Consider the following 13,712-nt stretch of genomic DNA (forward strand, 5'->3'; position numbering starts at 1 on the left):
ACCAGCTTCTCATTTTCCCCCACCCCCATATCTATGATTCTCAGGGATTTCAGTCAGGGCTTCTTCTTGAGGGAGCTCTCACTGTTGTTTTACTGATCAGTTTCTCCATTTGATTCTCTGCTACCATTTGGATCTGGGCTGAGCAAATCAGTTTCATTTTCTACACATCTGTCTTTCATATAATTGAAGACATCAGATTACTTCAGAATCTACTTAATGCTATATTAAGTTTATTCAACTGAATTCAACTGTGGCTTTATTATTTTTGCTGCCATGTTTCTTTCCTTGAAAGGATTGAATGAAGTCATTATAGCCTCTAACCAAATGCGTTGTTCAGGTTCCCTCACTTACCTAGTCCTTCATCTGTTCATGTGTTCCACTTCACCTAGATTCCTTTCAAAGTATGAAGCTAAGAGCTGAAAGTGTGATATTGACTAATACTAAGTAAGATCTGTTGTGTAGGAACTAGATACTATACATTTTTTAATGTAGCTTAAGATGGCAGTAACTTTTTTTGTAGTTACTTCATATTGTTTACTTGTAATTCAAATAAAACTTCTTGAGTCCCTTTCACTCATACTTCTGTTATACACCAGTTCTCCATTTTTTAATCTTTATATTGTTAAATTAATATTAGTAAACCGAGGGCTGAAAACAAAATTACAACTGAGGGGAAAAGTTATGAAATAGCAAATATGTGTGTAAACACATGGTGCATACATACATACACATGCAGGTATACATATGTTGAAAGCATCTTTGATATACAACTTTATTGCATGGAGAGTTACCACTGCATTTCTCACAACATGAAAATAACCATGTTGATGAGAGTTTCATGAGAAAATCAATGTTCTGTTGTCCTCAGCCCCTTTGAAGAGGGAATGCCTGGCAAACCCCGTAGATTTGGAAGAGTTTGAGCAGAACAAGGTGGGAGGGAGCTTGTAGCTGGAAGTATGTCTCTGTGCAGCTGTAGTTTTAATAGTCTAAAAAAAGGAGAAAAGAAACAGACAACAGCAACATACTATTTTAACACATGGTAAATAACCTTTTGACTTTTGCAACACAATTTATGGGATACTAAGTTGTTCTTAAGCTTAGGAATTTGTCTAGAATCAGTCTGTAAAATGGTGCAGGTTCTTACGTTAGTATGCATTAAATATATAGTATTTTGTTAACACATTTTGATTAGTTCTGTTCTATTTTTGTCTTTTCTTTTTTAAAATCAAATTTGTACTCTTACCAAGTTAAAGAATCAAATAGTTCTACAAGGTCTGTAACTAATAGCATTCCCTTGTTTCTAGCCTCTATTTTACCTCCTCCAGACACACACTTTAACCCACTTTTGTTGATTATCTTGATTCTTACTTACATGTTTCTAAACACTAAAACTTACAGAATTACTTTAGGTTTTTAAATGCTGAATTTTCCACTACTGAAGATGAGGATTTAGCTCTTTCTGCTTCTTACAAAGCAAACATACCTTTTCCATCCTTCCGTTTTACCAAAATGGCTATATAGTAATTTTTCAATATTCATTGTTAGCATTCTTTGATTATGTTTATGTATGGCTAAATCATCTAGTAAACTTTGATTACTTTTTCTTTTTGTGTTACTTGAACATGGTAATTATCTTTTTTTTTTTTTTTTACTGTTGACTTTTCTGTGTATTTTTAACTAACTCATACCCAGACTTTTTGCCTATTGTCTGAATCTCCTTTTATGACTTTCAGATACTTCAGGTGTTTTATCAGTTTCATCATCTTGACAAGAGTCTTCCCTGGAGCCATCTGATCTGTCATAATCTGGATTGGTTCCCTTCTACACAGGTGCACAGTAGATAGCCTAGAATAGTGATTATTCCTGGTAATTTTAGGGATTTATTTTCTCCCTCCTGTGTTGATTGTTTTCTAAGTCTCATCTCATGGCTTCTTACTTGGTTAATTTCTTCTTTTGGTAGGGCACACGCCTCCAGTAACTTCTTGAGAAAAGGCTATTTTTTAAGACCCTGTGTATTTAAAAATGTTGTCTACTTCTACACTTGATAATGTGGATTCACTAGATATATAGTTTGGAATAGTTTTCCTTTAGAATTTTGGAGTTATTGCACCATTGCCTTCTTGTTTCTAGCATTGCAGTTGAAAAGTCAGAAATCCTAATTTCTGATTCTTTATCTGTGACCTCTTTTTACTGTCCGGAAACTTGGGTTTGTCTGCAGTGGGTTGAAAGTTTATAATAGGCTGTTTATGGATCTCTTTTAGTCTATTGTTCTGGAAACCCAGAGAGCCCTTTCTATCTAGAAATGCACATACTTTTTTTTTTCCTGGGAAATTTTCATGAATTATTTTATCAGTCATTTCCTCTTTTTTAAAATGTATTTTCACTTTCTGAAACCATTTTTTAAAAAATTTATTTTGTTTTGGAGAGAGAGAGAGAGAGAAAGGAGGAAGAGAGAGAGCCCAAGAGAGAGAGAGAGAGAAGTATTCATATGTTGTGTGGTGACTTTCCATATGTGCCCTGAGGGTTGAACTGCAACTTTGGTGTTTCAGGACAACACTTGAACTGACTGAGCTAACCGGCCAGGGCCCTGAAATCTGTTGTATTTGGTTTTGAACTTCCTGGGCCAGTCCTATAATTTTATCTACCCTCCTCCTCTATTTTTTATTTTTGTTTATTTGCTTTGCTCTCTGGGTGATTTCTAAAACTTCATCTTCCAGCCCTTCGATTGAGTTTTATCATTTCTGGCATCATTATTTAAAAATTTCCAAGAGCTCTCTTTTCATTCTCTGTTCTTTGTTTGTTTGTTTGTTTGTTTTTTTTGTATTTTTCTGAAGCTGGAAACGGGGAGAGACAGTCAGACAGACTCCCGCATGCACCCGACCGGGATCCACCCGGCACACCCACCAGGGGCGACACTCTGCCCCTCCGGGGCATCGCTCTGTAGCGACCAGAGCCACTCTAGCGCCTGGGGCAGAGGCCAAGGAGCCATCCCCAGCGCCCGGGCCATCTTTGCTCCAATGGAGCCTCGGCTGCGGGAGGGGAAGAGAGAGACAGAGAGGAAGGAGGGGGGGGGTGGAGAAGCAAATGGGTGCCTCTCCTATGTGCCCTGGCCGGGAATCGAACCCGGGTCCCCTGCGCGCCAGGCCAACGCTCTACTGCTGAGCCAACCGGCCAGGGCCTCTCTGTTCTTTTTTGAAAAAGTGTCCTGTTCTTTTTTTAATGTTTGCACTATTTTATCTCTTTAAGAATATTAATGATAGTTTTTTTAAAAAAGTTTTCTTCTCTCAGCGTAGCCTGTTTCCTTCAGGTTACTTTTCTATTTGTTTTTGTCTCTATAGTTCCTCAGTGGTTTCCTGTAACTATTTAGTAATTCCTGCTTGCCTATTCATGTTTAGGAATGGTGGACTAAATGCTACTTGGAAGTTCTGAGAATGTGAGTGGCGTTTCTTTACTGTGCACTTTGATCTAGGTGGGCTATTTATTTGGGGAACCTCTCGTATCAGTATCTTGAGGTCTTTTCTCTTGAGCTGGTCAGATATCCCAGAGAAGACTCCTTTCTGGGGAATGAAAGACTGGCTGCCAGCTTTCTGGGTGCTTAGAGGGAGAGAGTGGGAGAGGGTGGTTTTTGAGCTTCGTTCTGTAGATGCTCCCCTAGTGCACTGGTTTTACTTTGGTTCCCTGCCTTCAGTTATGCCTGTCTCCTAGCCCAGACACTCTGTCCTACTGGACTAGAGAATAACCTTTTTTTGTGTGTGTGTATTTTTCTGAAGCTGGAAACGAAGAGGCAGCCAGACAGACTCCCGCATGCGCCCGACCGGGATCCACCCAGCATGCCCACCAGAGGGCGATGCTCTGCCCATCTGGGGCATCGCTCTGTTGCAGCCAGAGCCATTCTAGTGTCTGAGGCGGAGGCCATGGAGCCATTCTCAGTGCCCGGGTCAACTTTGCTCCAATGGAGCCTTGGCTGAGGGAGGGGAAGAGAGAGACAGAGAGGAAGGAGAGGGGGAGGGATGGAGAAGCAGATGGGGAGGGATGGAGAAGCAGATGGGCGTTTCTCCTGTGTGCCTGGCCGGGAATCAAACCCAGAACTCCTGAACGCCAGGCCGACGCTCTACCACTGAGCCAACCGGCCAGGGCAAGAATAACCTTTCTTAATGGTTGCACTATTTTATCTCTTTAAGAATATGAAATTATATGCTGGCGTAAGGATAGGCAATGAGAGGGTATCTGATTTCTGAGTGCCATCTAAGCAGGCTTTCAACCAGTTTTCCTTATTTTATCTTTCTGCCTTTTAACCCTACTTCCTGAAGTTGAGGGGATTTTGTATAAATTGGGTTGTCTCTGTTTTCTCTGCAGCTGGGATTCAGCTTTCTTAAGTATTCTGTGTCTTTACCACTTGAGCATCTGCTTCTTAGTTTTCAAAATCTTGAAATGTTGATGCTCTCATATCCTCTCCTATCTACTATTGTTATTTTATAATTTAAGGAAGAAAAATTCCAAGAAACCAAACTTCTTTACTGATGGTTTTTAGAGGGATTTAAGTGATAGCAGAAGCAGATGTGTATGTTTACTCTGCTGTCTTTACCTGGAGCTGCTGAGTTATGTTTTAACAGAAGTTTTCTATTATCCTGACTTTCCCTCCCTCCTATGAATTAAGTTGAGAGGTGACTTAATATGTTTATTGTATGTTTTCTCTGATCTACTAAAGCTATAACCCTACCGTAGGAGGAAGTGAGGTGGACTTTCTTAGTATACTCAAGTTAGACCCAAATGATCACATCTGCCTTTTCTATACACCATCCTAGAATCCTGCCCAGGATTGACATTAAGCTAATTGCTCTGTAGTTTGAGAAATCTTTCAGCTTTCTTGAAAATTCAGATGTCTTCTGGTAAGCAGCCTATTCCTGCTGACCATTCTAAGGCATCTAATAAGGATTCAGTCTCATTTACAAGTTACCTTTGTGAGTGGGATGTAATTAGCCTGGGACAGGAGATTTGAACTCATTATAGTATCTAGGTCAACCATATCACTTTACCGGTTAGGAAGCTGAGGTGCCCTGAGATGGAATAGATTTCCTAATATTATATAGGTAAGTGGTTGAAAAAGCAGGACTTTAATCTAGATTGCCTGACCTCCAGCCAGTGTTCTTCCCATGGTGCTTGCTATACCTGGATTCATTGTTATTAAGGCCTTTTAGTTTGACTCTGTTCTCTGATCTCTGAATACAGTTTTAACTCTGGAGAGCCACATTGCAAGTATAGTATATATAGGCTCTTGGTCATCAGGGATCTGATTGCAGTGGTCAGTGCAAATAAATGACCTCTGTTGGGAGAATTTATCAGCCCATTTCCTAAGTGTAGTACCTAAAGAAGAGGACATTAAGAATCAATATAAAATTTCTTTAAATATACTTATTCTGTTAGAAAGTGCACTTATCCTGATTCTGTTTTAATTTATTTAATTCGAACCATTTTGAGCTGACTGCAGTGACTTCTCTTTAGGCCAGGGGATTCTCTGCCAGTTCAGTTCAATTTTCTGAAGACCTTTACTACCTAACCTGTATGACAGATAGCAGACATTGCTGAGGAAACTTCCTTCCGGTCTCGCTATTAGAATAAAATCTTGGCTTGTTATACATATCCTCTAAGAATTAGGTTGTGTAGATACAGTCTTAAAGTGGTAACATGTAAAAGAAGGCATATAATTATCTCAGTGAAATAAAAATATCTGTTCTATTCATGGGATGGTGTGTGGGCACCCTTATACTAGTTTTCTTAATACCTCAGGAAGACTAAAGAAAGATTTATGAACTTTCTTAAATTAGAAAATATGGACATGAGCTCTTGTCATTGCTAAATTGAGTTGATGACAGTTTCTTTGTACTATTTTATAATCCTCTAGAGCTAATTTTTACCGTTAGCCCTATGAAGCAGCATGGCAAGATGGAAAGAATTTATGCTTTAAATTCAGTTATATTTGGGATGTGCCATTTGCTACTTGTGTGGTTATGGGAGAATTATTTAACCTTTCTGAGTCCTAATATTTTTAGTTGTCTATGAAGTTTAGAAATTATATGTGAAGACCCTACTATGGTGCCTCATTGTGAAGACTGTCATATGGTGCCTAGTATTAAGTTGTTGATGAATAAATGATAATGGTAATATTCATTATATATATGTGCGTACTTTTTTTGTCTATAAGTACCATGTAATTTTAAATCCATATATTATGGATTGTTCAATTTTAACAATGAGAAATATTGCACTTTTGGGATAATTTGCATCTAGAAATATTTTAGAGGGTTGCTTTATAATTTTGAAATTATTAAAGAATTTTTTTTGGAGATATACATTTGTCAGAAATTGGGTCAACAGAACTTGAATTGATTTTACATGTAAATGTGATCTTAGTATATGAGGACATATTTAGTGTAATTAAATGTACACATCCGTGCTAACAATTTTTTTCTTGGACAGTTTTAGTAGAACCGAGTTGTCTTTCCTCTAGCAACATTAAAGGCTAAGTCTTCAAACATTCATTTTATATCCAGTTACCTCTGTCAGGCTTTAATGACGGTTTATTGTTACCTTTTCCAATGAACACTAGTATAATGATACTTAATTTTAGCTTTAAGGTAAAGGAACTAAACTGTTTTAAAATAATTGGACATTTTCTATTACTTTGACTGAATTAGTTATAAATGGTTAAGTTTGTAGCCTTGCTGTTATGTCACTTATAAGAGTGTCATCTCACTTGCTAAAACAATTCCATAAAGGATATAGAGCAGGTGGCAGCGGCTTTCCTTTACCACTGAGACCATAGAAGCACTGGTAGGAAGTCAGTGGAAGTGCTAGGATTAGGAAAACATTCTCCTGAGTCAAAGCCAAATACTTTGTTGAACGTGCCGGATATTACAGGTGAAAGTATTCTAGTGGATACATTTCTGTTCATAGATTTTCTTGGGAACTGACTCACCTGATGTTTAAATCTCTGATATATCTTAATTTTCTGACCTTTTGAATATGGAAGAAGTATTAGCAATTCATATTTATTGGTATCGTTTTATTTCCCCTCTTCTTTCCATTTCTCTTTCCCCCCAATCCTTAGGCACAGAATGCTAACCTGGACGATAAGAAAAGTTCATCTTTTACTTAACTTTTTTTAAAAATTGATTTTAGAGAGACAGAGAGGAAAGGAGGGAGGAGGAGTGAGAGAGAGAGAACTAGGGCGAGAGCACAGCATTCATTTGTTGTTCCCACTTAGTTGTGCATTCATTAGTTGCTTCCTGTGTGTGTGTCCTGATGGGGGACCGAACTCTCTGGGATGACACTCTAACCAACTGAGTTAACCAGCCAGGGCCTACTTAACTTTTCTGGGTTCTGCTTCCCCTTTTTAGTCTTTTTATTTAGTTTCCTTTTTGCCATTTACTTCAAAGTTGATGCTAGGCTTTTTGATTAAAGCACACATAGCTTTTATTTGAAGAAACAAAGGAACTTGTATGGCAGAAAAACATACAAAGAAAATGAATAGACAAGTCAAAGGACAGTAGTTCTACTAGTACTACTACTACTAGTAATGATAATAGAATCATTTATATTTTTTGCTGTGTACCAGGTACTGTCCCCAGGTCCTTTATATGTATATTAACTCATTTAATCAACTCTGTAAATACTGTTACCCTCATTTTACTAGTGAGGTAACTGAGAGACAAAGGTTAAGTAATTTGCTGAGTACATGCTAGTTACAGCTATGCTAGTACAAGGATTCCTTGGATTACTATAATCTCGGCATACGATGTTTCGCGTTTACGACGCTGTTAGTGTTGCACTTACGGACTATGTGGTTGAACTAGTTTTGTGTTGTGGAAGAATACAGAGTAACAGTGTATGAATGAGGGAGTTGGTGTCCCCCATTATCTATGCCATTTTGGAGTGTTAAAAGCACAGGTGTTCCATTTGTGTTAGGTCAGGGTGTGTTTCAATTTACACCAAAGTTCGGGTTACATCACTGTTATAGGAACAGAACTGTGTCGTAACCGGAGGACCCCCTGTAAGTACAGAGCTGGGATTCAAACCTTGGAAGACTGGCACAGAGTTATGCTTTTGATCAAATAACTGATAATGATTTCTTCTAAGCAGAACAAGGACTACGAATTAGTACAAGGCTATATCATTTTATTAAATTGGCAGGTATTTTAAAAGATACACAGGTAGGGAAGAGGTTATTTGTATTGGTGGGAGTAATAATCGAAATGCAATATGGTAGTCTGAGACTTAAAATATTCATGATTATTGACTAGTAATTCTGCATCAAGCCATCTCAAGGAAATAATCAGGAAGTTCACCGATTATAAGAATTATAATAGTGAAAAAAATGAAAGATTGTCTAGTTGTTATGGAATAAATTATGGTTTTTTCCCAAACAGTGAATAGACTATTGTGTAAACATTAAAATTGTTTTTGAAGAATAATTAGTGGTTTATAGAAATATTTATAAGTGAAAGAGCAGGTTATAAAATGATGAAATACAGTCCAAATTTAAAAATGTATGTGTACAAAAACTCAGGAAGAACATAATAAAATACGATTATTTTTAATGTGATTATGGAAAATTATTATTTCTGGTATGATTGAGGTTTGTTTTTTATTTATATTATTCATTTTATTTATGAGCTTTTTGGCATTGGCCATGTAGTTGTAATCAGAGGAAACCAAGTGGCATAAATAAATGCCTAAATGATGCCAATACCAACTTTTACTAAACATTCATTAAAGGTTAGCTTTGCATGTCTCATAGTGTAAAAGGATAGGTTTCTGAACTTCAGATTGTTTTAGTTTGTCATTATTTTTGGAACCATACTTTTTGAGGATCAAAGGAAATTGAAATTTTTCTTAAATGCGTTTATTACAGTGATCGATTAAATTTGTTTCGGTTATGTTAGTAAAGGAAATGGTTATTTTTCTACCCTGTGGTACTTATCTTCTGAGTAACAGCTTGTTGACGAAAATTATTGACTTGGTGGTGGTGGTGATTCGGGAGTGGGAAAATGAGTAAGAATTGGTTGCAAGGGGCACATGGACTGTTTGAACAGAATAATATTACGAATCAATTTTACTGTCAGATTTGATTACATAGTTGTCGTTTATAGCCTATTAAATAAGGAATTCAGCTGTCATTTGTTTTGAAACATCTTTGACATTTATTCCCTTAAACCTAAAATTTAAGAACTTTTAAAAACAAATCTATATAACAGAAGAAAGATACAGGTTCTGCTCCCTGCTGGTTTAAGGTTCCTATGTTTTAAAATATGTTTAAAAAATGAAAGACCAAACTACATTAGGGAATTGTTATAGAAACAAAGCTTTTCTCTGTGTTGCATGTTAAATACCATAAATAAATTGTTGATAACTTTGCATCAGTTGTGTTAGCAGCTTATTTGTTCATAATGAAGCACTGTGATACTGTACTCATACTGTGTCCTTGACTTAAAAGTATTTGAACTATAGTTTCTGGATGGGAAAAAATTGAGGAAATTCTTAGAAATCAAAACTACTGTAATTGTCTTTTTGCAGGCTGAACTCACAGGAATCAAATGGCGTAGGTACAATTTCGGAGGGCATGGGGACTGCGGACCCATCATTTCAGCCCCCGCCCAAGATGACCCAATCCTGTTAAGTTTCATCCGCTGTCTGCAAGCCAACTTGCTGTGTGTATGGCGTCGTGATGTCAAACCAGATTGCAAAGAGTTATGGATATTCTGGTGGGGAGACGAACCCAACCTTGTGGGCGTAATACATCATGAACTGCAGGGTAAGGTTTTTGTTTTTTCTTAAAAATTAATACCATCATATCTTTTTAAAACAGTGGTAAATTCCAAAGAAGTTATTAAGACTTGGTAAGAAGAAAAATTCAGGTGTTTAACAGGTGTGTCTCTTAAAGAAACATCCTTATTCTCAACCCTTTCGTTCCAAATCCCCCTTCCCCCAAATTCTCATCCTCTTCCAGTCTTGTTGGGAATCAGAACCTTGTGAGCCACTATTATTAAAGGAGAGTATTGTGCCTTTTGGATGTGTTGAGTTGGGAATGAGGCTAAGATTCACTGTTTTAAAATGATGGTGAATTGTAATTAGCAAATCTGAAGTGGACAGAGTTGTGTTTTCTTGGGCTATGGCTGTTGTGGTTCATTGCCAGCAGAACTCTGGTGGAAAATTGTAAAATGATAATAGAAACTTAATATAAGCTCTGGCCAGGTAGCTCAGGTAGCTTAGTTGGGTAGAGCATTGTCCCGATGTGCCAAGGTTGTGCGTTCAGTCCCTTGTCAGGGCACATACAAGAATCAAGCAATGAAGGCTTAAGTAAGTGGAACAACAAATCGAAGTCTCTGTCTCTCCGTCTGTCCCTTTCTCTTCTTTCTCCCTCTCTCTCGCCTGTTCCCTCCTCCTCCCGCTCTTTCTGTCCCTCCCTCTCCACATCTTTTCTCTCTAAAATTAAACAGTTAGTAAAGAAACTTTGTGCACTCCTGTTGGATAAAAGTAGGAGATGACATTGGCTAGTATTTTGAAGAAGGATTAAGTATATATAGCACAAGTTTTCCTCTGTTTTGTTCCTGTGTTTTATTTAATTAGGTGATTTCAGGAAATGTTTGTTCCAGTGTTGCCTGATTTTTAACTTCAGACAGATTATATCTGATACCTAGAAATTTTGAATAAATGTAAAGTTTCATATACTAAACTCTACCTTTTATATGTACAGATATAACTAGAGGCAAATTTATCAACAGTTTTGCATTTTTGATAAAACTTTTGCCTCTTTTCCTAAATGCTTCCCTCTGGTATTGCTAATCTGGTCTGATTATTTCTGACCTTTAGTTGGGGGCAGGGCATTAACTGTCTTTGACTTGGTCTCCTAGAGCTACCTTTTATGTCCAGACTACTCTATATTTTATAATTTGTGGTTGAAAATTTTCAGATAGTGTTTGTAATGATTTGTTAGTTAATATGTTTAATTTTTTTTAAAGAAGGAGTAAAACTAACTTTAATGATTTTTGAGACTCTATCCTGAAGCTTCTAAATTTGCCTAAAGGATTTCCTGCGAAATTTTCCTGGACCCCTTTTAGCTTTCTGTGCAGCCATTTTTATCTGTGATAACTCCTGCCACAACAGCCAGAGGGCAGTACACCACAGAGACTAATTGACCTTATGGTTTAACTTATGGTCCATTTGTCTATTCATGTCAAACCTTTCTCCCCATATTTTTAGAGTATTTGGTTTGTAAATATAAAAACCTATTCTGGATAAATTGCTAACTTAGATGGTTAATCAGCAGAATCTCAGAACTTACGTACTTCTTAGAGCTTATTTCATGTAGTTGGCAGTGAGCTCAGGTAAAATTACCTTTTAAAACGGTCTGGATTCCATTGATCACAATTTTTAAAATAAGGTACCCCCTAGAAGATAGTTCTAACATTTGTATTTGTTCATTGAAGTGTCAAAACATATATTTTAGTTGTTTAGAAAAATTTTACACATGTAGCAGAGTAATACAGCATTTGTTTACTATAGTATTTTTGTCTTTCTTTTTCATGATTGTTTTCTGACTCTTAATCTCCTTTCATTTCTCCACTCCACATTGATCCTTTGTGTTTTAACTTTTTGGTTTGTTTTTTTGTCAGGAGCACAAATTACCGTTTTATAGTGGTGATGAAACCAAATCTGTTAATTAGGCTTATTTCGTTGATGTATAAAGTTATTTATTCATACCAAGAAAGCATATGATCACGGTTCTTAGAAATAAGTTACTGTATTATTTCTCATGGACTTTATTTCTGAATTAACAAAAAGATTTTGGCTATTTTAAGTTATTTATAGTTGTCTTAGGTTGCATATGTAGATTCACTAATGTAGTAAGTACTTTTGGTGTAAAGAATTAAGCAAAGATTACCTTCTTTTAAAATTGTTTTTATAAATTACAGAAGTAGTACATTTTAATTAGAAAATTAGGAAAACAGAACTGCCAAATGAAGGGAACAAAGAAACAAAAACTCGGACTCCGATGTCTACACCAGTTTTAATAGTTGGTGTTTTTATATTTAATTGAAATTGGTATCATACTGTTTTGTAACTCACTCCTTTTCTTTAACAGTATATTGTGAATGTTTTCTCATGAGAATTTATTTTTCTTTTCTTTCCTATTGAGTCCCAAAAACTGTGTAGAGACTGTTTATTTCTTTGTGAGCTACCAGGAAAGTATTCCAGTGACGGAATAGTCATAACTTTGTTAAGTACACTTATTCTTTTTAATGTTGAATTTGTGAAGGTTATTAGATTGAAACCTCTGGAGCATCCAGTTTTATAGATGGAAGTGGTTAAAAAAGGAATTTTAAATGGTCAGCCTACTATTAGAAATTATTTGAAACTTAATTAGAAAAATGAACAGCATAAAGACAACTTTGTTTCAAGTGAGGGAGAATATGACAGGTAGAACGATCATGGAAAAGTGAAGGCTGCAAAGGTAATATTTTAATTGCTATTCATAAAATTGGGCGTTTTTGGTATCTGTTTCAGTCTCTACTAATATATGTAAGAGTCATTTTATTTTGGGTAAAATAACTTTAAGCAGAACTCTGTTAACATTAAGCAAGATGGTACCATTGTATTTTTAAGTTTCTTTTTTATAGGGGTATTTTACTTTTTCTTAAAATGTGTTTTGGCTATATCATTAGGCATTTCACTTTGTCTTTATAGTGTGCTCAAAATAGGACAGTAAAATATAATACTAAAGCAATCATCTTAAATTTAAATGTATAAAATATCTCTATAGAGAACAATCCTAGAATACACATTTGCATTGGTTTTAATATTAGACTTTTTGTTTAAATGCTTGAAATGCCTCTGAAATAGCTTGAGAGAAGGTTAAAACACATTGATAACCTGTACCTGTCACTTACTGCTGTTTATATTGTATGCATAGTGGTACATGGTTGGGCTTGAATCCTTGCTACCTGTGTATTCTTGGCTAAGTTATTTAATTTAGCAGTGCCTCAGTTTCTTCACTATAAATTGGGTTAATAAGGATACAAAAGTTAAAGTACTTAGACTGGCACAGAGAACAGTTAACCAATAATTGTAACTATTATTGAAAGTACTACTACTCATACATCAAAATTAAAACATTTTGGTATTTTTTAAACAATTGGTCTGTTTTGTCTGTATAACAGTGTTTGGTAATGTTCATCAAATACTGATTTTTAAAATATACTTTTAGGCTGAAGTACTCATATTTTTGAGTTTGAATTTTAATGTTTGTGTGAAATAACTGGGAATAATAAAATGTTAGAGCACTGAAGATAACCCTGCTCTTATGAACTTTGTCTAGACTTAGACTGTAAACAAAGTTTAATAACAAATGTTAAGTTGTGTTACAAGAGGTCAGAATTTAAGATTTAACTCTCCTGGATTTTCTGTAAGGTAGATTTGTAACTTTACTGACTTCTCCAAGTGGTGATGTTGAAGCAGGACACTTGCTGAACATTAAATACATGTATGTGTCCTTTCTTGTGTCGTACGTGGGTCCAATTATAGGGGTTTGATATAATCTCTACCCTTGAAAAGTTTATAGTCTAAAAATGGTGTAAGAGAAGCACACAAATATCTATAATGTAGAGAACACTACTCGTAAGTCTATCAGAGAAATATAGTAGATTAACTACTTT

The 13,712-nt window shown here is 36.0% G+C and overlaps 1 protein-coding gene across 2 annotated transcripts in view; it reads left to right on the plus strand.

Annotated features, from left to right (window-relative positions):
- MED13L (mediator complex subunit 13L) overlaps positions 1 to 13,712 on the plus strand; it is a 277,236-nt gene that overhangs the window by 27,866 nt on the left and 235,658 nt on the right. For both annotated transcript variants that reach the window (XM_066370827.1, XM_066370828.1), the window contains exon 2: positions 9,574 to 9,811. In XM_066370827.1, coding sequence (XP_066226924.1) covers positions 9,574 to 9,811 — 238 coding nt within the window. The remainder of the gene's footprint in view (positions 1 to 9,573; positions 9,812 to 13,712) is intronic.

The sequence above is a fragment of the Saccopteryx leptura genome, chromosome 2 (genome assembly GCF_036850995.1).
Source record: "Saccopteryx leptura isolate mSacLep1 chromosome 2, mSacLep1_pri_phased_curated, whole genome shotgun sequence".
Classification (NCBI taxonomy): Eukaryota; Metazoa; Chordata; class Mammalia; order Chiroptera; family Emballonuridae; genus Saccopteryx; species Saccopteryx leptura.